Below are 23,693 nucleotides of genomic sequence, written 5' to 3'. Positions count from 1 at the left end.
CCACCACCACCACTGCCACCACCACCACCACTACCACCACTACTGCTACCACACCATCACCACACTGGCACCTCTACCACCTACCACTCTACCACTACCATAGCCACCACTACACCACCACCACTACCACTACCACTGCCATCACCACCACTACCACCACCACCATTATCAATACAACCACCACCATTGTCATCACCACCACCACCATCACTGTCACTAGCACTAACATGTTCACCACCAATACTGTCACCGTTGCCATCACCATCACCACCACCACCAGTACCACTGCCACTGCCACCTGATTGCTGCTGCCACCACCACCACCACTGCCATCACCATCACTACCACCACCACCATCACCACCTGTAATACCAGCACCATCACCACTTTTATCACCAACACCATTACCGCCACTATTGCCACCACCATCACCACCACTGCCACCACCACCGTCACCATTATCATCACAACCACCACATCATCATCACCATCACCACCACTACCACTAACATGTTCCCCACCACTATCTCCATCACTACCACTACCATCATCACCACCACTACCACTGCCACCACCACCACTACCACTACCACTACCACAGTCATCACCACCACTACCACCACCACCATCACTACCATCACCACCATTATCACAATCACCATCATCACTCACCACCACCACCACCACCACCTTCACCACCACCACCAGCATTGCTACCATCACCACCACTGTCACCATCACTACCATCACCACTATTATCACTATCACCACCATCACCCATCACCACCACTACCATCACCACCTTCACTACTACTGTCTCCATTGCCACCACCACCACCATGACCACCACTGCCACCACCACCACCACCATAACCATTATCACCATTATCACCACTGCCACCACTACTACCACTACTACTGCTGCCACTATCACCACCACTACTGTCACCACCTTCACCACTGCTGTCACCATTGCTACCATCGTTACCACCACCATGACCACCACTGCCACCACCACCACCACAACCATCATCACCATTACCACCACCACCACTACTACTGCTGCCACTATCACCAGCACTACCACTACCACTGTCATCACCACTACTACAACCACCACCACCATCACCACTATCACCATCAGCACCACTACCATCACCATTGTCATCACAACCACCATCATCAACACTACTACCACCAGTATTACTATTGCTACCACTGCCACCACCACCTTCACCACCACCACCAGCATTGCTACCATCACCACCACCATCACCATCACTACCATCACCACTATTGTCACAATCACCACTATCACCCATTACCACCACTACCATCACCACCTTCGCTACTACTGTCTCCATTGCTACCACCACCACCACCGCCACAACCAAGACCACCACTGCCACCACCACCACCACCATAACCATTATCACCATTACCACCACCACCACCACCACCACCACTACCACTACTGCTGCCACTATCACCACCACCACCACTGTCACACCTATAGCACCACAACCACAACAATTCAGGGCTTCAAAAGACTCCAGTTGGGAGATTCTTGCCTTTTTACCACATTCTACCTCCAGCCTTACCTTCTCTCTGTCTGAGCTGCCTCTGTCTCATGCTCTCTCTCTGACTATCTTTATGCCTTTCAGTCCACCAGCTATGTCTATAGATTAAGAAGCGAATTTGCAAGTACACTTCAGCAACCTTGCTTTACTTTAATTTAAGAAACAATTTCTGATTTTTATCATTTGCTTTATAAATAACAAGAGATGTTAATTAGTTTGACTCATTAAATTTAAAACAATTGTTATAATTTTGAGTGTTTGATTAAGTTTCTTTAATTATACATAGTTGCTTATGCTGCTGCTCTGGAAAGCAGGAGAGTTTCTGGGGAATGTTCTTCTCTCCTTCTTCCTGCTCACCCTCATGGCTCCAAGTCCATGCCTTCGGAGCATGTTAGCGTGTTGTCCCAGGTCTCACAGTATCTGAAAAGATCGTCTTCTCTGTAGGCAGGCTGCTTAGGGCCAGCCTGATGCAAACTGTAAAAAGGGAAAGAGTATTAACTCTGTTTCCTCTGCATCTACCCTTCATGCATTTGCTCCAAACAAAATCTGCTCTTAAGAAGGGATCAGAGGAACCTATTTAAAGTGAGGTAGCCATGACAGGTGAGCAGTGGTTAAACCACATAAATGAAACTTTTAATGGGGAGTTCCACTTTGTTAAAGCCATAAGGTCGTATGGAGAGGGTAAAGTAACCTCTGAATACTCCCAAAGGCCACTTACTAGTAATCCTTCCATTTTGTACCTCTAATCCTGTCTTCCTTTCCCTCTCCTTAACCTGCCCTTTTCTTAAGACCCAGCTGAAAGCTGGTCTCCTGCAGGAAACCATTCTGAAGACCCAGCTGAAAGCTGGTCTCCTGCAGGAAACCATGTGGGTTCCCCGTGTACCTCTGTCAGTGCCCTGACCACAGCCTGCTCTCATTGTTTGCTTGTGAATGGGTCCCCTTTTCCCTTCCCCCCATTCTCCTTGCCCTGAGACTGCCGTCTTCTCATCAGCAGGTTAGCTCAATCACGGCCCTGTCTCCCCAGCATCTGACACAGTGGCATTCAGAAAATGCTTTTGAGTGAAAGTGAATTGTATTTTTGCTGTTTGAAAAGGACAGTATTTTAAAACATGGAAAACATGGTAACTTTTTCCAAAAGATAGGTGAGAGGTGGTTCATTCTCTTCTCCTTGAATCACTTATTTCTTAGACCCCCACAACCGAGGAGACATATCAGTAGTTTGGATAATGTGTAAAAAATAAGAATAAAACATTTTGATGATTCTAGTCAGGGGATGCAATTGGCTTCATATACCCTTGCCTAAGAGTCTTCTCCATGGGAAATGCAGTTTGTTTGGAGTGAGCGCTCAGATTTCATCAGGCTACGTGTGGATGAATGCAGTGGGGAGGAGGTGGTCCCCTGGTTGGCTGGGTCTGCTGAAATCAACCTGTGGCTCGGCTAGAGGGCCAGCAGTCCTGGCTCCGGCACCTTTCTCACCAGTGGGCAGCCTAGAGAAAGGTTGGAGCAGGCTGATGAATGGGTAGCATTTGATAAAAATAGTGACGTCGTTAACCCTCGCTGGGCAACTTTAGAATCTATCACTTTTATTTTTTTATTCACTCCTCTATCTTCCATTCCACAATTCTAGGTTACATGGGTCTGCTTTGTGTGTGTGCTGTGGAAAGAGACTGATTTCTGTCTTTTGTCAGTAGGGGCTGTAAAACGTTATAACAGCTGAGACTTTATTCTAGAATTCTTCTATAGTTCTCTGTGTCTGAATGGGAAATACCTTGCCTTATTTCATTTATTCCTGTTTTGCCTCTGTGGGGCTCATGTTCACTACTTCTCACTGCTGGGCTTGTAGACATCTGGGTTTAGGAGGTGTGGCCATTTCTTGGCTCGAGGGTAGCTCCTGTTCTCTGGGCAGAACTGAGTAAGATGCTTTGGACATTGCTGTTCCTTCTACACCATGTCTCTTTATGACATTGTTTTGATGATCAAACTCTTATCCTAACTTTCTTGATCTTTAAAAAAGTTAACCTAGTCATAATATTCACCATCACTGTCTTTCTCCAAGGGGCATTGTAAGGATAATTAAGGGACATATAGGTGAAATGTTTTAAGCTCAGTGGAAGAGAGAAGCCATGAGGCTCATAAATGTTACTGTTATTTAGCTTCTTGCTATTACTGTATGATCAAGAATAGATTAATTTTGGAAATGATGACAGTTTCATGTTTAGACATCTATTTCTACTTAACCACCATAATTGGACTTGACTTGAGCTCTACAGGATACCTCAGTTTATAGGTTTAAAACAAGTGAGAAATGATCAAAAATGTTTTTACTACGTTTTTCATTTGCTATTCTTTAAAAAAAAATCTAAAAATAGTCCCTTTAAAAGGAGTTGATTAAAAAGGTTCATTTTGTGGGAATGTTATGCATTTGCAACAAATAATAAGTAATATTGAAGCAGTTGGCTACCTTCACTTTCATGCAAAATAAATAAATACATTTGGTGACATACATTTGAGAAATGGGGTTTTTGTAATTTTCATGGACTAGGAACAACTTTAAAGATGATAGAAGTTTTTATCATCTGCTAGTGACAAAGAAACATAACTGATAATGTGTGACACTTTTTGAGTTTAACGTATATGTTGGCATGCCGGGAACCGGAATTCTCTTAGACCTAAGTCAGCCATCCCAGGGGAAGCTGACCTGACTTTCAGCTTGTCAGGGGTAAGCTTTCTTTGCTTTTAAAGCATGGTCTTCACATTGCTCAAATGGCAGAGGGACAAAGAGGGCTAAGCTTTCATAACAAGAGATGAAGAGAAAGGTACTCTGCAGGCTGGTGAGCACCTGCACGATTTTCACTTGTAATTAGTGGAATGGGGGCTCACTGTCGAGAAGATACTGTCTTTATGAGTCAAAACATTTAGTGTTGGTGGAAAGGTGAGAGTTCAGACACTTAGGGAGATACAGGGGGTAGGAAGCCCAGCCTTTCTCTTACAGTGACATCTGCTTTAAGCAAATGATATTTTAGCTCCCTAGCCATGAAATGACATGTGGTGGGGGGCTTGTGGCTCTAGTTAAAGAGAAGTAACGGGTTGGTTAGTTTTAAGAATTAGCTCAGTGGAGGCTACAGAGCTCCCCACCAAGGAAGGAGGTGAGAAACCGAAGGGAAGGCTTTGCCTTTCTTTTTGAGTTTCCTTTCCTCTCTATTGAAGAAGTGGGAATGTTGCCATTTTGGGTCATTCTGGCTTCATCTTATAGTGTGGAAGCATGGCACAAGCATTATGGCGGGCCCCTAAAAAGATGGCTAGTGGATTTCTATTAGTAGATTATGAGTAAGTGGTCCTAAGGGTGTTCACTCCTTCTTAGTATTAGGAGCTGTAGGCTGATTATGCCGGCAGAACCTCATTAGTGGATTTGTTGTTGTTGTTGTTGTTGAGACAGAGTCTCACTCTGTAGCCCAGGCTGGAGGTCAGCGGCGCGATCTCAGCTCACTGCAACCTCCACCTCCTGGGTCCCAGTTTAAGCAGTTCCCCTGCCTCAGCCTCTTAAGTAGCTGGGATTACAGGCATGTGCCATCATTCCCAGCTAATTTTGTAGTTTTAGTAGAGACAGGGTTTCACCATGTTGGCCAGGCTGGTCTTGAACTCCTGACCTCGTGATCTGCCTGCCTTGGCCTCCCAAAGTGCTTATCTTGCAATCTGGATGGTTTAGAAAGCATCTTGGAGTGCTTTGTGGTATCTTTCAGCTTAAAGGGGTTGGGGGACGAGGCAGATTTAGTTAAAGAGGAGCAGCTTTCCTCTCATCGCTGACTTCTTTAGAGTAGGACATGACTCATAACTAATTTCCAGACCCTGAAAATGTATTGGGTCTGATATCTGCCTAATTGATTTTTGTCTTTTATCCTATTGCCTTTGCCTTAAACATTTAAGCCACACTGAAAAATAAGTGGAGTTTATGAATCTGTTTTCATGGCTTCACCTACCGTTGTCCCTTCCTTTGTTCAGTATGCCTCCTCCTTAGAGGTTCATTCTGACCCTCTAAGATTCTGGACCCTTTCCCCTTGGCCTCTGGAAAAAATGCTGACAAACGAATGTACACTAAGATACTCACGGCTAATCAGGTTTAAAGTGTTTCTCCTTCTTGAGGTATTTATATTTCTTGCAGGGGTGAAGACATCTTAAACCAGAGGAATGACTCTCTAGTTGTGGAATTTCAGTCATCAGCCAGCAGATGCAGGAGGTATTATTTTGGGCATGGGGGCCTTCTGAGAAGCCCAGAAATCATTCCCAATGACCACCTGCCTGCCCCATCTTACATAAGGCTACTTTGTGCATCACACCTGTCTTGTGTGTCTGGTCGGGTTAACCTGACTGAGGGCAGCAAGCGTGTGTGTGGGAGCCCCTGTATGTACGGGAAGAGGAAGGGTTATGATGCATGCTGTGCAAGCTTTTTGTTTTTTAACTGCACATGTCAATGTTGTTTCAAAAACTAGGAGTTCATAATGAAACTAGAATTCTCCTGTTGATTAAAGACTACTTCATATCCATCCACAGGGTGGGTCATGTGTCCTCAGAGCAGTCTCCATTTGAAATCCATGATTTCTTTGAGCTGGTCACTGTCACCACAGCCACCCCGGAGAGTTCTTAGTGAACAGTGATTGTGATGTCGGAGCTGTGAGCCTCTCAGTTGGTAGAAGATTCCAGAGGCTGCAGTCCCCGTTATATAAAGGTCACTGATTGGACTCCCAAATCTAATAACTGTGGGTAATATACTAAGGATGAATTAAAATGCTAATAGGTTCCATGTTCTGGATATCTTTACATTTCCTAATCTAAAATTTAAATTAAATGCCTTAGGTGCTGCAACAGCCTTGCCGGAAGCATGTTTAGCATTGCATCATCCCTTAGACAGCAAATTCAAAGTGCATCCCAGCCACACAGGCAGAGCTAGGATAAACAATATTTATTTTAAAATGATTTGTGTGTCCCCTACAGCTCTATGATATAAATACTCTTTTACTAAATATAGTTATTTAGCTTTTTAAAAAATCACAATTTTTATAAGTTCCTTTGAACTCACAGATCCTTTTATTATTAACAATATTTTATTAGCAATACATTGGATTTTGTGCCACCTAAAGCTACTCCAAAGCCATTTTCTAGAATACTTTCACGTTTAAGCCTTGTAACAATGCCATGAAACGCCCCTGCTTTATAATGAAGTCACTAGGGCGTAGAGAGACCGAATGGCTTTTCCATCCCTTTGTCGCTGATTTGGGGAGAACCACATTTTGTAGGTGGGTGTCCTGGCTCCCGGCTTAGCATCTGCCCACTAGACCAAGTGGAAGCTGGAAGCACAGTGATGGCCAAGTCACTGTACCCACCTGCTTCTGCTGGGAAATGAAGACAGAGCTCATCTTGAGGGATCTGTGAGCACTTTCTGATTGGTAGTGTTGGTTCTGTTGTCTACACGGAGGCCAGATTTCTTTATCCAGGGAGTCAGAAAAACAAGTACATTTCCTTCCTTCAGTAAACAGGTCACTTCCTCATCACTAGTTGAATTAGCCCCTTTGTTTTCTCCTTATTAGGGGGAAGGAACACTTTATTTCTTTCTCATTTTTTCCAGTTGTCTGGTGCCTGGCCACTTCGTAATTGTATTTTGAGAGAATAGATATTAATTTTCTTCAACAAAAGGCTGAGTTCCTTGATGACACAACATAATTCAATTTCCGTTCTCTCCCCTCATTGCCTGCACCCCTTCCTCCTGGCACATTTTTCATAGTTAGGAGGAGTGATAGTGTCAAATATATCAGAAGGAAGAATTGATTCAGTAGTCGTTTGACGACTTGACTGATTAACAGAGATCAGAAGAAGGCTCATAACTGTGAAAACCACTGCAGCATGGAGTTTTAACAGCTCTTTAGGGAGCTAGGTAATGAAAGAATCACTACAGAACACAGCCATGCAAAAAAAAAAAAAAAAAAAAAAAAAAAAAAAAAAAAAAAAAAAAAAAAAAAAAAAAAAAAAAAAAGCAGGAGCATTCCCATATAACACTCAGAGTCTGTGTCATAGAGGAAGTATGCTCATAATTTCTATTTACACATCACTGTAATTACCGTATGCCTTAAGATTACTTTCAGTCTTCTCCTGTCAAAGTTGCTTAGATAGTTCCTCTTTCACATACCAGGAAAAGAAACCTAGTACTGGTTGGAGCTGCTCCTAAGGATTCTTTTTCCCCCAAAGAATGTAATTGTCAGACACCCCAGCACACTGCCTGATTACGCTGGCTTCAGTCTCATCCATGTTCTTGTCATCATCATTTGTCCATGAACCAGACTTCTGCACTCACATGAGTGTTACATTGGGCTTTAGAGTTTAATTTGTGCCTGTGGTTGTTCTGTCTTCTTTCTCCTGATGCAGTGTCTATGAACCAGATAGAAATGCATTGCGGAGAAAAGAACGAGAAAGAAGAAACCAAGAAACTCAACAGGATGATGCCACATTTAATTCTAGTTACTCTCTCTTCAGTGAGCCCTACAAGGTAGATGGTTTTCAGTTATTCATTTCCACCTCTCACTTGTTCCTCTCACTCTCTGTGATGGTGGCCTCGACTAAAAGAATTGACCAACCAAACTTCACTGAATCTTCTGTCTGTTCAGCCCAGGGAAGACAGCTCAGCTGCTAAGTACAGGGTCTTCCCCCAGAAATTGAGGTGTCTGGTTCACATGTCTTTACTGACTACTCCTTCAGTAACTTGAAACTTTTGTTTATTATTGAGATCTGCTTGCTGTGATTTTTGTTAATAATACAGACTTTATCTCTGTGTTGACATATCAAGGTCAATCCCATTTGTTACGTTTTCTTAGATTGTAGGAAACAAATGCTATTAGAAGGGGCTTGGGGACCGGGCACGGTGGCTCATGCCTGTAATCCCAGCACTTTGGGAGGCTGAGGCAGGCAGATAACAAGGTCAGAAGATGGAGATCAGCCTGGCCAACATGTCTCTACTAAAAAAATACAAAAATTAGCTGGGTGTGATGGCAGGCACCTGTAATCTCAGCTACTTGGGAGGCTGAGGCAGGAGAATCACTTGAATCTGGGAGGTGAAGGCTGCAGTGAGCCAAGATCACACCATTGCACTCCAGCCTGGCGACAGAGTGAGACTCCATCTCAAAAAAAAAAAAAAAAAAAAAAAAAGCAACAGAAACAAGAAGAGGGTTGGGTTACATATTTGTCATGTGTGGATCGTGCTAGGATTAGAGTACCTGTTAGGGCTAATGAGAAAGAAATTCTAAGATTATTTCTCATTTTTACCAAAGACCAGAAACATAACCTCTCTTCCAAAATGAAATGTCCCAGATTTCACAAATATCTTAGGCTGCATGGAGCTCTGGGTCATTCGGGCTTCCTGCACATTTAGCCCCATGTTCCTTTAAGCTTCACATTGACATCTCTTGCCTGTCATTCTGGATTTCTGGGAAGAATGATATTTAGACCAATCCTGAGCCAAATCTGAATTTTCAAGTAAAGTTTCTAGGGGGACTACAAATACAAGACAGTCCAATCATAGAAAGACTTAATGCAGATCATTTTTTAAAGTTGTAATAATTAATTTTCCTGATTTCCAGGCAATCTGTTTTAGCTGCAACACACACAATACCAAGGATAGATCCTTATTTTTTTGGAGACTGAGTCTCCTGTTGCCCAGGCTGGAGTGCAGTGGCATGATCTTGGCTCACTGCAACCTCTACCTCCCAGGTTCAAATGATTGTCTGGCCTTAGCCTCCCGAATAGCTGGAACTACAGGCACCCACCACCACACCTGGCTAATTTTTGTGCTTTTAGAGACAGGGTTTCACCTTGTTGGTCAGGCTGATTTCAAGCTCCTGACCTCATGTGGTCCACCTGCCTCGGCCTCCCAAAGTGCTGGAATTATAGGTGTGAGCCACCACGCCTGGCCGGATAGATCCCTTTTCATGCACCCCAAGGCCATTACAGGCTTGCTGTTCTGATGCCATTCCAAGTGCTGACAGACATCTTCAGAGACGATAAAAGATTTTGATTTTCTCTCTCAGATCTCCTTCCAGATGTGGCACCTCTGGCTCTGTGATGGATAAGGGCACTTGTCCGTTGTTGTCGCTAACAATAGTGTGGATGTGTTTTTCTTTCTCCAGACTAACAAGGGGGATGAACTCTCCAACCGGATCCAGAACACTTTAGGCAATTATGATGAAATGAAAGATTTTTTAACTGATAGATCCAATCAGAGTCATCTTGTTGGCGTTCCCAAACCTGGGGTTCCTCAGACTCCTGTGAACAAGATCGATGAACATTTTGTTGCAGACTCAAGAGCCCAGACCCAGCCCTCATCTATCTGTAGCACTACAACTTCCACACCAGCAGCTGTCCCCGTGCAGCAGAGTAAGAGAGGCACCATGGGCTGGCAGAAGGCTGGGCATCCGCCCTCAGATGGCCAACAGAGAGCAAGTAAGCATGGCCACAGGTTGCTTGATTTGCACAAATCTGCTAAAACCCAGAGAACCATAACAAAAAAAGAATATCCCCATGTATCAAGCCCCTCATCCTCATCGTCCTCTTCTTCTTCTTCCAACTCAGCACAACAGGGCTCTCTCAGGACCTTGCTTGGAGATGGTGTTGGCAGACAGCAGCCGCGGGCCAAACAAGTGTGCAATGTGGAGGTGGGCCTTCAGACCCAGGAGAGGCCACCTGCCATGGCAGCCAAGCACAGCAACAGTGGACACTGTGTTCAGAACTTTCCTCCATCCCTAGCTTCAAAACCCAGCCTGGTCCAGCAGAAACCGACTGCGTATGTGCGGCCGATGGATGGCCAAGATCAGGCCCCTGATGAGTCTCCTAAGCTGAAGTCATCTTCGGAAACCAGTGTGCACTGCACATCATACAGGGGAGTTCCTGCCAGCAAGCCAGAGCCGGCCAGAGCCAAGGCCAAGCTCTCCAAGTTCAGCATCCCCAAGCAGGGAGAGGTGAGTCTTTCTCAGCACCGCGTACGTGCAACTGCGTAGTTACAAGTGATGACCCTTGTGAATTCAGTTTCCATGTTTTTTTTTTTTTTTTTCAGTGATATGGTTGGCTTTATGTGGTAGGATTTGTAGCAATCACTCAAAGGGGAGGCAAATTTAAATAATGATTTCTTAAAATCTCAAATTTAATGTAACTGGAATTTTTAAAGTTTCGGTAAATGCAGTCATGTGTGTATGTATTAGTTAGGAAAGGAATATCCCCCTCAGTATAGTTCAAGGATTTTCTTCTGAACAGCTGGTATCCACTGAGGTATAAATAAAATTAAGAAATGAGTAAATAAGTGATTAAGAAATAAGAAAAGCACTTAAAGCCTATAATTTTAGTATCTAAATGGGTAAATTTTTATGTAAAAGAGTTCCAAAACTCTTTTAACATTTTTGTGTTTTGAAATATTTTAACACCAATTTTACCAAGTAAACCTCATAATAGTTTTAAAATTAATTGTTTTAATTATTCAACATTGAATATGGTGAATTGTTCACATGGTTTGGAAATCCTGTTACATGGTTTGTAAATTCTGTCCTGTCTCAGACTATATTCCAAATTGATGATGATTGTGAAGAGTACATAAGAAAAAAATATGATCATGCGTGTATATTTTTTGCTGTGATATGTTATACTAACTAAAATTAAATGTAAGTTCTAGAACATTATACTTAGGAACTGTTCAGTTTTTTTCTCTTATTCTTTAAAGACAGAGTAACAGTGTGACCAGAATATATTTGTATCTTAATTTGATTTAATAACCAAATGAAATCAATGATTTGATAGATGTTGTTGCATTTCTGACACAGCTGAGCTTAAACATTTCTGAACTATCAGTCTCAGACATCACCAAGGACTGATAGGGAGATCAACACATCACCTTTAGAGAAGACCTCTTTTTTCATCTGTGAGATGTTTACACTGGTTTTGTGGAGAACATTAAGTGACGTGTATACCAATAACTTTTTTTTTGATTACACATTTATGATAGATTCTAGAAAATGTTCACTAGGAATTAATGGAAGCAAAGTGTAATTTCTATAGGCATTTATATTTTTAAGTTTGTAGGAAACACACATAAATACCACCTTACAAAACTGAATTCGTCAGGCTGTTTGATTCATCATCATCAAATGACTGGTAGTGGCAAATAAATCCTGGCTGATCCTTGAGCAGTGGCGACTGACTTTTACAACCACCAGGAATCCCTTCATTATTTCAATCTCAATTGACTTCTTGTTAAAATGGTCTTTATCTACCAAAGAAACTTCTGATTTATTAGGTAATAATTTACTTGTTTGTTTATTTTGGAATTCAGTGAGTTCATAAAACTCTAGTTAAAACAAAAAAGATGAATTTTTGATTGCCAGTAAAGCCTTAAGCAGATAACTGTGCAGTTTTTATGAGGCTTTTGGGTATGTCATTAATAACCTGGACACTTTCAGGATGCCCTTTGAGGATTCAGATCGGAAAGAACATGCTGTGTGTGGTGTTCGGTTAGCAGAGAGAGAGGGGGATACCTTAGACAGAGGCTCATGCTGAGAGAAATCAAGAGTTTTTCTATGGGAAGTGTTCCATTTCCTCTATATGTAGTGACATTGAACTAGTGAGCCTGCCCTCTTCCTCACATTTTGTCCTGAATATTTTAAAAAGGGCAATCATGCTTTGATAGAGAAGAGATAAGAAGCGGTATTTGTAGAACAAAGTTAAAAATTGGTTTTTTTTTTTTTTGTGAGGGGGGTGTAATCTTTATTTTAGTAAAAAGCACATTAGAAAAATATTGTAATTTGAATCTTATAACACTTGTCTGTTTAATCAACCTACTCCCACAATAAAAACATGACTATTTCACAGTTAGCAGCAAAGTAGTAAGTAACTTCTCCTACCCTTCAAACTCAGGTTTTTGTTGACAGTATTCCAAGAGAATATTAAGAAATACTCTTTTGCAGGTACTTTGTTCAATGTTTAGAGGCTATTCCGATAAAATGCACAATCAAGCGAGGTGGCTCATGCCTGTAATCCCAGCACTTTGGGATTGCTTGAGGCCAGAGTTCAAGACCAGCCTGGGCAACATAGCGAGACCCCATCTATATAAAAAATAAATAAATAAATAAGATTCACAATAATCACATAGAAGCTGAAGAATTTTATCAACCCAATTTTACTTTTGAGGGAATAAATATTTTTGTTTTTTGAAAGAGATAAAACAATTTAAAGGGACAATTTCAAAAATATCCATGCCAGTATTTTTAAAAATAAAGATACTGCTGGTGTGAAAATGTCCTCTTAATAGTACAGATATTAATATCCAGTAAGGTAGAGAAGGTGTTTACTAGGGAAATTTCCAAAGAAAATGACCCAAAGGTCATTACTTGACTATGGTTTTTCAGGATGTTAGCTACAGAGCAAGACATATCACAGTGTAAAAATTTGGGGGCTGGAAAGGTTAGATAAAAATGACATAAAAAACAAGGAGGGCCATGCAAAAATAGCTGTTTGGCATTGTATAGGTACATTCCTCATAACAAAATCAGATCCATGACCAGGTGCAATGCGATGAGAGAGTTTTTTTTTTTTAAATGTAAGATGTAATCTCTGCCTTGAGGAAATTTACATTAACTGAATAAATTAGACTCCAGCACATACCTTTTAATTTGCAGTTTCTTTCATTTACAGTCCAAATTAAATTTAGAATTGGCCTTTTAGCCCTAGGAAAATTCCTCACCTTCATCACCCTTATAGTAGAAGAACAATTCTGTATTATTTTTAAAAATTGGGAAATTTTGAATTTCTTTTCCTGGTTTTACACTTCATAAACCCTTCGTTCTTTCTCTTACAACATCTGCACCCTATCTGCTGCTATGGCAAATTATTTGCAATAATTCCTGAGTCTTCAATAATAGGTAATTAGTGCAGAAAACTCCAGTGCAATTTGATGTGGAAGTTAAAGACCTCAAGAGAATTCCATAACTCATACACCTGCCTCTTGGCTGGCTTTTCCCGACTCAGTTTTGTGTTTAATGAAAAACATATTTTTGTTGTTATAGCTGAGTCTTTTATTCTGAACACCACCTCTCATTAAGTGAGTCTCCCTGGGAGCGCCCCTTGGAAAGGTGTCTACGGTTAGGTGAGAGACCAGGAAGGAATGAATGGCCGAAGCATGCCCTCTAGAATGTTCTAGGGCACGGCACACTGAATTTTATTTCCAATTGAAGAGAATTATTTTTTGTTTCTCTCTCTGTCTCTCTGTCTCTCTCTCTCTCTCTCTCTCTCTCTCTCACACACACACACACACACACACACACACACACACACACACTAATATTTTGTGCTCAGCATGTAATTCCAGATCCAAACATTGGGGAGCGTTAACCTAGAGAAGCAGATACAGTATTGCGGGACCTCAAATTTGCATAGTTTTGTGGATCTTCTTTAGGAATAAAGGAATAGAAAAGATCTCACCTTGCAGTTATTTCAAAAACATGTAACAGTGTTAACATAGTGCCCCTCGCCCCGCCTCCTACTCCCAGGGCCTTAGAGACCCTGAAGCTTAAGCATCATTAACTTCATAGTGTATCTGTCTTTGGCTCATGTAATATTATAAAATCATTACTAAGATGGTCATTTTAGATTTGAAAGAAGTTATATTAGCCTCAAACTTGGTAGAATTTAAAAATACATATCTATATGTTAGGTGATGGAGGCAAGGCACAAAATAGGACAGTGCTGTGAAAAACCTTACCTGCAGAGCCATTGAGACGACACAGGAGTGTCTTGGGCCTTGCAGTCAGTAGTTTGACAAGTTACAGCTTCAGCATTATATTCTAAAACCTACATATTTGAGTTTTCTGTTTGTGATTTAATAAGTAGTGATAGTTTGAAACTGCTGTTGTAGAGGGCTCCAGGGCTGGGAACAGAATTCATTTGACAAACGAGGGGAGCAAAGGAAGCCAGGAACTGGTGCCCATAGCTTAGTCAGTGGTAAGGAAAGAGACACCTGAATTTGAATATCAATCAGTAGACTCTGGTATCCTAGGAGTTTTTGTAGCAGTTGATAATTCATCTACAAGAATAGAGAAACCGTTTATGGTTGATCAGAATTTTATTTGTTAAAATAAGTAATTAAATAGTCTAAGATGTATTGATTAATCACAGCATTTTCATGAAGGACATTTTAAAATTGCCGTTTATGCCATGAAAAAGAATAGAAAGATGAGGCACTGTGATTCCACAAAATAGATTCCTAGAAAAGCAATTAACTGATTTTTTTCTAAAGTTCACAGAAGATAAATGATGTAGGCTTCCTATTTCCTGTCACTCTTGGTTACCTTTGTATGAAAATGGATTTCTTCCAAATTCAAGTCGGCACCAGCCTGTTGGGCAAAAAAGGCATCTGTAAAGCAATGTGTACATTACATATTCATGCCAGTCGAAATTTCTTAATTACATTGAGATGTATAATGTTTTCAAATAGAAGTACACTATCTGATTGCTTATGGAAGAAATGAGGTTGCATGGCAAGCTTGAAGCCTCAGTTTCCCCACCTGTCATGGTGTCTTTCCCATTACCCTCGCTCACCCGTGGCAGTTGGAGCCCACATCCCACAGGACAGCGTGGCATAGCAACAGCACCGGTGGTTACGCTCTGTACTTCATCCTCTCCGCTCGATGGGCAGCCTCTATCCTCTTAGAGCGTGGAGTGTCTGTACTGCGTATACTTGGAAGAGTGGAGACCTTAATCTCAGATGCTGGAGGGAAGCACTTGGTTTCACAGTTTAGATAGGTTGTTCTGAAGGTTGTAATGAAGACTGGCAAGTGCCACATCTTTCAGTTCTTTTATGTTCAGCCAATGGGGACTTAAAAGGTAAGGCACTTGGGCCGGGTGCAGTGGCAGCACTTTGGGAGGCCAAGGCGGGTGGATCATGAGGTCAGGAGTTCGAACCAAGCCTGGCCAGCATGGTGAAACCCCCATCTCTACTAAAAATACAAAAATTAGCCAGACTTGGTGGTGTGCACTTGTAGTTCCAGCTACTCGGGAGGCTAAGGCCGGAGAATTGCTTAAACATAGGAGGAAGAGGTTGTGGTGAGCTAAGATTGCAGCACTGCACTCCAGTCTAGATGACAGAGTGAGACTGTATCAAAAAAAAAAAAAAAAAAAAAAAAAAAAAAAAAAAAAAAAAAACAAAAAAAAAAAAAAAAAAAAAAAAAAAGGCACTTAACATGAAATAACTTTAGTTTCCATAGTCTTGTGATGAGAAATTTGAAGAAGGTGCATTAAAGTGTATCCAGTTGTACAAGATGCTAAAGTCCTTTTCCTTTCTCTTTCCTCTCTGGGCTTCTTCAGATTTTTATCATTAAGTCAAGTTTTCTAGCCTTAAGGATGGGAGACTACCACTCACTAGGAGGAATGGAGGGCGGGACCTGGAGGGAGGTTATTAGCAAGCCTGCTTTGTCTTCCGTGTTTTCTCTGTTCTCGTAAAGCTTCCTCCCTCAGAACAGATTACAGGGCTGCTTTCCCTTCAGCTATGGCCTCCTGGGCTTGAGCTCCACACCTGGGGCTGCTCAAGAGCCCCATGGGCCTCTGTGTTTGGGGTCATTTGAAAGTGACGTGTGATCCCGCGTTTCTCCCACCCAGAAAGGAGGTGTCACTCTCCAGTTTTGTGAGAAAAGCCTCTTCTTGTGTATTTCATCCTTTCTTTGGTCAGAAATCTTGTGTAGTCTTTCAGATATACAGGAAAGAGGTAGAATGTCGTGGAATGAGTGGAGCCGTGGAGACCAGCAAGAACTGGGCCTGCCACCTGTCAGCCATGTGATGGGGAGCAAGCAGTTTAATTCCTCAGGACCTTGGTTTCCTTGTGTGTGAGGTGGAGAACATGATCATACCTGCTTGGCAGAGTTATTGCAGCAGTGGGGAGTGAATGAGACGCATGTAAAGTGCTTAGCACAGTGACAATATAGTAAGCACTTGGTAAATATTGGCTACATTTCTGTTATTTAAACACCTTTGAAACAAAAGCAAACAAAATAGAAAAGTGAGTATTGTTGAGAGTGATTTTATGTTTGTGTGTATGTGTATGTGCCAGAGAGAGATGAAATTCTGAAAGTTCCTTTTTGTTTATCTTAGAAATAACTAAAATCTTGAAAACCAAGATTATCCTGGATTAATATCACAAAGCCTGAGTAGCATGATTCTTTTTTATTCGATGCTAGCCCCCTCCTGAGATTTTATTTTCAAGTGTGAGATCACCTTTTCTCCCTTTTTTTCTGTGTGTTTATTTTTTTCTGAGCTATTATTATCTATGGTGGAATCTATCACGAGAGCTTTATTCCCAATTAAATGAAATACAAAATCAAGAAGATTTGAGCTGAGGGCAAGTGTTAAAATGTTCACATAGTAAGCATTTCGAGTGACTTGTTGAGACGGATCTGTGTGAAGCCACAGTGTATTAAATAGTGTGTTTAATTGGGCTAAGCAGTAGAATCATGTATCTCCACATGATTAACCAGCATGAGCAGTACATTTACAGTAGATGAAAATGGAGTCTCCCTGGTGCTCTTTGCAGATCCCATTCCATAGCTACACCTGTGATAAGCACCCATTGACCACACCTGGACACTCCAGTTGCTTTGTTTTGATCAAAGGTTTGGCTGAGGGACCAACAGATGCCTCCAGAAGTGATACTGACTGGGACCCGTCTCTCTGCTGTAAATGGCCCACTTCTAGAGCAGAGCAAGGAGTGTGGGGCCTAGAGCTGAAATGTCTGAGTTTCTTCACTCCGTTCGCTGGCCAGATGGCCTGGTGCCTCAGTTGCCTCATCTGTGACAGAATCTTAGTAGAACCTCCCGATAGCATTTTTATGACTGTTAGATGAGTTAGTACTTACAGTGCTTAGCGCAGTGGCTGGCACATAGTAAGCCCTCAGGAACAACCCACATTCATAATAATTCCTATAGTTATTTATAGTGGTTCTATGTGCTTCGCATTTACCTGGTCTTGTGTCCAACCCCAGATGGGTTGACGGCTCTGAATCTAGAAATTGAAGAGAGGTGGATGAATTTCACTAGATTGTAAATTCCACAAAAGCGGAGATTTTTGTTTGTTTTGTTTCATTTTATGGTTCTGCTTGTCTGACACATAGTTTGTGCTCAGTAGACGCTTATTGGATGAGTTAATTAATTTAAGGATATGGATGAAAGAAGGTGCTCCCCGCCAATCCTGGGCCTCCCCATGTTGGGGCCTCAGTAATCCCTTCCAGACCTTTATGGGAAGAGAGACGCCAAACACTTCCAACATGTAATTTGTAGCTGCTGTTACAAAGAGAAATGGAAACCATATTTATTGATGTATGTAAACACAGCACATAAAAAATAAACCATAGAGCTAGATGCTGGCCCCAGAAACAAACGCTTACCAGGCAGTGCTCTGAGTGGGACGCTATGTTCTCTGCCTCTTTTTCTGTGTTCTCCTTTGTTTGATTTTCATGAGCAGAAGTCCTTGCCTGGGGGTAGTGTGTGCAGGTGTGCTGTGCGTGTGCTTCCACAGATTGTCATGTTCTCTGGCCACAAGATGATGTGGAAATGAGGAGGGTGATGAGGGGAACGGAGCAGTGCAGGAGAGAGCCCACATTTCCAGCCTGTCTGCCGTATGAAATAGGTTTTAATGTAAGAAAGCCCTAAAATACGCAGAGTTCTTAGAAGCACCCGTTGGCCCCATGGGGTGCTGTTTCCCAGAATGTCTCTCAGCCTTTTTCTCTGCATGCCATTTAGTACTTTACCAATGCTGTTGCTGTCACAATTCCTCATTCAGTTATTCATGGGAATGCATTGTTTCATAATTTAGGCAAACATAAGCTGTGTATGTATCCTGAGCTCTGTTTATTTGTTGTCCGACAGACGACCTTCAGGAATAACATCTGTGTCCACATAGGCCTTACCATGTCTTTAATGCACTCTAAATGGTTGACCCTTTATCTGTTTAACAAATAAAGCGGAAAATAGGAAAATGTATACATTCAGCTATTTCTCTCTATAAGCCCTGACAAAAGGTATAGATCGCCCTCTGCCTATTCCCACCATTCTTGGATGTCTCCCATCAGTGACAGAGGCCTCCTCCATCCTGCCAAGGGATGCTAGACGATCTCTGTGGCATCCCTGTTGAGGCTCATGCTGCTACATAGCAGAAGGGGACTATGCCCTCCTGGGGTGTCCTTTTCATCTTGGGCAGCTCTGATCCTTACTTATGCTGATGGACAGATCGTCCCTTCTATCACTTACGCTTCTTAGCTTTGCTCATGCCCCTGGGATTTCTTAATTGCTGGCAATTTCATTTTCGTCCATCTTTGATGACTGATTCGTACCTGCTAGGTCTTTACTGTGTCCCTCAGGACAGTGCCTCACATAGGGTCATGCCGCCTTGTACCAGACAGACATGAAAGTCAGAGGAGCCCTCCTGTGTCACCATAGCCTTCCTAAATTACTGTTAGAATGTTGATTTTTAACCCTTTGACAGTTGATGGTAAGTGGTATGGAGAGAAGAAAAAGCCGAACAGAGGAAAGAGGGCTAGGGATGCCCATGGGGGTGGAGGATGGGAGCTGGCAACAGCATCAAGAGGGTGGCTGGGTCACCTGCACTGAGACAGTGAGATGTGAGCAGAAGGACAGCGAGCCCGGAAGTGGTAAGTTAGCCAGGAAAACATGGTGGGGAGAAGGCGCATCACAGGTGGAGTAGGATGGAGAGCTGGAGCGGAGGCCGAGTGGGAATGTGCTTCCTCGCCCAGGATAGCAACAGAACAGCATGCTGCAGTGGCATATGCAGGACGGGAAAACTGGCAGTGAGGCCACGTCTTGCAAGGCCTGCCAGGCCACAGTAAGGACCGTGGCTTTACTATGAGAATCGGGAGCCACTGAAGAGTTTGGAGCAGAGGCATGTCTTGATCTGACGTAGGTATGTAAAGGATTGGTCTGGCTGTTGCACTGAGAATGAGCTGTAATGGGGCAGGGGAGAAGTGAGACATGGCAGGGCAGGTTATTATGCTAATCTAGGGGAGGTGATAGTTGCTGGGACCATGGGGACAGCAAAGATGGTAAGGTTGGATTCTCTGTATATTTTGAAGGAGAGCCAGTAAGATTTGCTGATGGCTTGGTTGACAGACAGAGGAACTAAGGACAGATATTTTATCTGAGCAAATGAAAGGAAGAAGTCACTATCAACTGAGATGAGAAAAACTATGTGTGAAGCAAGTTTTGGGGGCAAGAGTTTACTTGCTCACTTGGGCTTACTGAGTTTGAGTTGTCTCTTAGACATTCAAATGGAGGTGATAAGCAGAAACACGCATGGAACCCACAAGTCTGGAGTTTGGAGAAGGAAATCTATATCTGGGCTGGAGGTGTAGATTTGGGAGTTGTGAGAATACACGTGGCATCTAACACCTTGAGACAGGATATGATAACCCAGGGAGTGATGGCTGGTGACCAGAGGTGAGCTGTGGTGTATTCCTACCGAAAGGGTCAGTCTGATGAGAAGGAATGAGCAAAAAAGACAGAGAAGGGATCAGTAGGTAGGAAGCAAACAGAGTATGGCATCTGGAAGCCATGAGGAAAGGAGGTTGCAAGAAGGGAAGGGAGTTATTACACAGTGTCACCTCCTCTGTGTTAGGCTTAGTAACCTGGAGGTCAGCATTTTCATTGATGAGAGTTTCTGGGGCCAGTGTCTATTTGGGTTCGAGAGAGAAACAAGAGGAGTTAGAGACATTACATACAGTCTTTCTGGAAGTTTTGCTGCAAAGGACAGCAAAGATTTTGAAAATAATAAGTCTTCATTATAAAAATTTGGATAACTTTAAGAACATAAAGAAGAAAAAAATCACCTGTGGTTCTGTAATCTGGAAATAATCACATTTAATGTTTTGGTTAAAGACTAGATCTTTCTGGTCTTTTTTCTGTACTTTATTTTTCTTATTAAATTGGTATTAAAGCTATCATTATTTGGTTATTATCTAATTTATTTTCCTTACTTATTGTAACCACTTTCTCATATCGTTATACAGTTTTTGGCAACATTCAGTGTGTGGTCTTTAGTGGTTTAGCATCTCATTTATTTGGACACCTTCAATGATTTTATCCTATAATTTCTTGGTATAATCCTTTTGTTAGTCATCTAAACTGTTTTTGTGTTTTTCACTATTACAAATTATTCTGCAATGAGTGGTTAAGTAAATTTTTTATGTGTGTGTGTGTGTGTGTGTGTGTGTGTGTGATTTGTTCCTAAGATAAATTCTTAGACATTTAATTTATAATTGCAAAATGAGCAAACAATTCTAAAATATAATCCTTTGTGTATTTTTTGTTCAGGTCCTTTACTCATTTTTCTGCTGAAATGTTTATATATATATTTTTCTCACTGAATTAAAAGAGTTGTTTAAATATTAAGAAAATCAATCTTTCCTAATTACATTGAAAGCAGTTTTCACAGTTTGTTGATTAACCTTTGTTCTTAGCAGACAAATTAAATTTTGTATCTCTCTCTCTTCCTTTTTGATCTCTTCCTTTGTTAGTGGTTACAAAGACTGTTACCAAAGTTTAGAGTTAATTCTAATGTAGGAAACTATAAAGGAAATAGATGAAAAGTTATCTATCTGGAATTTGTTTTGACATGATAAGGCTTTACTTTTTATTTTTAAAATAGTCAAATCCCAGCATAATTGATTTATTAGTCTCTCCTTTTTAAAATAATTTCAGCAAGAAAAAAATGCTTTCTTTTTATGGAATTATAGCCATAGGTCAGAGTCACCTATGAAGACAATTTTTTGTGAAACTAAAAATCTTGTCAGAACGCTCTGTCATTCCTTCAAGACCTAGTGGAAGTCTTACCACTTCCTCTGCCTGCTCCAGCCACCAAAGTACTTCCTTTCTCTCAATTCCTATAGTGTCCAGATGTGTTAAATTACCATACATTATTATTTATTTTTCTTTGGTGTCTTCTGATCTCACAGATTTCCTGAGGACAGGCCCCTCTTCATTTGTCTTTGTGGTATCGTCTTCTAGAAGAGGTCCTATTAGAGCTGGTACTCCAGATCTAATAATTTTGTCCCTGAGGTCTGGACTTGACTTTTTGTATCTCAAATATAGGGAGAACCCTACTTTCACTGGTTCGAATGATGTCAGGTAGATCAGTGACAAAAAGAAAAAATAACACTAGTAATGAGGTTCGAGCATAGCATATAATCTGACCCAGGCTTGACCTCCATCCACTTACCAGACCTCTTGCCATTTCCTTAAACTGTCATTTTCTTTCATACCTTTCTATCTTTGCTTATGCCTGGAGTAGTACCCTTTCCTAGTTTCCCACCAGATTATTCCTTCAAAGCCTGTTCCTCTTATTTAAAATTGATAATAATCTTTGGAAATTGGTGATTGTTAATATCTTGGGATACCTGCATTCATCTTGATATTTTCCCGTTTAATTTCTAATGGTTTATAATGACAGGTCACATGCTCATATAAATAATTCACATAATGAAGAAAAACGGAGTTTAAAAATCGACTCAAATCCTACCAACCAGGAAAAAAAACTAACAAACATGAATTGAGCTTTATTTCAGATAACATTGTTTCACTTTTTACCTCTCTTTCTGTTTCTTTGGTTTCATTGAATTTGAGCCTTTCTTGAGCTTTGATGTCCATTCTTTTAAGATGCCCACTCAGTTTGCTCTTATAGGTCATTTGCTCTATTTGAGTCCCTAAAGAATTATTTGAATTTCTGAACCTTAACTAAAACATGTCTCAGTATTATGCATTTCCTGAGACGTGGAGTATTCTTGTTATCAGTTTGTTCTAGTTCAGGGGATTTTTTAAAAAAAAGATTAATTGTGGTCGGGTGCAGTGGCTCACACCTGTAATCCCAGCACTTTGGGAGGCCAAGATGGGAGGATCACCTGAGGTCAGGAGGTTGAGACCAGCCTGACCTACATGGTAAAACCCCCGTCTCTACTAAAAATACAAAAATTAGCCGAGCATGGTGGCGGGTGCCTGTAATCCCTGCTACTCAGGAGGCTGAGGTCGGAAAATTGCTTGAATCTGGGAGGTGGAGGTTGCAGTGAGCCAAGATAGTGCCATTGCACTCCAGCCTGGGCTGACAACAGGGAAACTCTCTCTCAAAAGAAAAGAAAAGAAAAAGAAAAAGATTAAGTGTCTGTACACATTATTTGCACAAATTGTGTTTGATTTGTCCCTCACTGAAACTCTACTTATGGTTAATCATTTTTGTTTTTCTGTCATATCTATTAGTTTCTCTCTAATTGCTCTGATCTGTATTTTTAGCCACATTCACTGTTATTTTTCTAAGCTTTTCTTGTATTTTGTGTCCATTCTGTTTCTGACTCTCTCTAGTTTTTGTATATTATTTTTAGCTTAAGTTTTTAGTTTTCTAATTTTTAAAATTAGTTCTAACGTGTGGTTATATAGTTTTATTTTTTTAATTATTCCACCAATAACTAGTTAAATTACTTTTTTCTGAGAATTTACAAGATTTTAATTATCTCTTTTTTATTTATAAGATTATTGTCATAAAAGTGTTATTTTTCATGAAAAAGTTAGAAATTAAACTTTTCTTCACTTACACTATTCAACTTTGGTTCTTCCTTTTAAGGGGGCATTTTTCAGTACCAAAGATCTTTAGAAAAGGAAGCATCTTTATTACATTTTAATTAGGGCACGGGGCTGCTTCATGGGGTGGATTCCAAGTAACAGTGGCTTAAATACAAGATAAGAGCTTATTTTTCTATCATGGTTAATCTGAGGCAGTGTGCTGGTCCTGCTCTGTGACATTGGGCTCCCTTTATTCTGTTTCTCTGCCATCAATAGGAATGTTAGTCTTATCCACATGATCCAAGATGGTCCATATTCCCTTCCAGCCATCAGGAAGAGGGAACAGAAAGGGGAGGGCATATCCTGCCCTTAGAGGTGCAGCCTGGAGGAGCAGGAACCACTTTATCTCACACCTGTTAGCCAGAGCGATCACCTGGCTATAGCCTTAGTCTGAGACATGAGGTGTTTAAGGTGGGTCACCATGTGTTCA

General features: G+C 41.3%; 1 protein-coding gene across 1 annotated transcript in view; it reads left to right on the top strand.

The window, feature by feature from the left end:
• LOC108291359 (AF4/FMR2 family member 3-like) overlaps window positions 1-23,693 on the top strand; it is a 268,753-nt gene that overhangs the window by 93,090 nt on the left and 151,970 nt on the right. The window contains exons 3-6 of the mRNA XM_037732499.1: window positions 5,740-5,814; window positions 7,995-8,115; window positions 9,749-10,061; window positions 10,191-10,576. Of these exons, the coding sequence (XP_037588427.1) occupies window positions 5,740-5,814; window positions 7,995-8,115; window positions 9,749-10,061; window positions 10,191-10,576 (895 nt within the window). The remainder of the gene's footprint in view (window positions 1-5,739; window positions 5,815-7,994; window positions 8,116-9,748; window positions 10,062-10,190; window positions 10,577-23,693) is intronic.

This window comes from Cebus imitator, unplaced genomic scaffold (assembly GCF_001604975.1).
Source record: "Cebus imitator isolate Cc_AM_T3 unplaced genomic scaffold, Cebus_imitator-1.0 Scaffold450, whole genome shotgun sequence".
In the NCBI taxonomy this organism is placed as follows: Eukaryota; Metazoa; Chordata; class Mammalia; order Primates; family Cebidae; genus Cebus; species Cebus imitator.
Note: the sequence above shows the minus strand (reverse complement) of the source record. Positions and strands in the feature narration are given on the sequence as shown.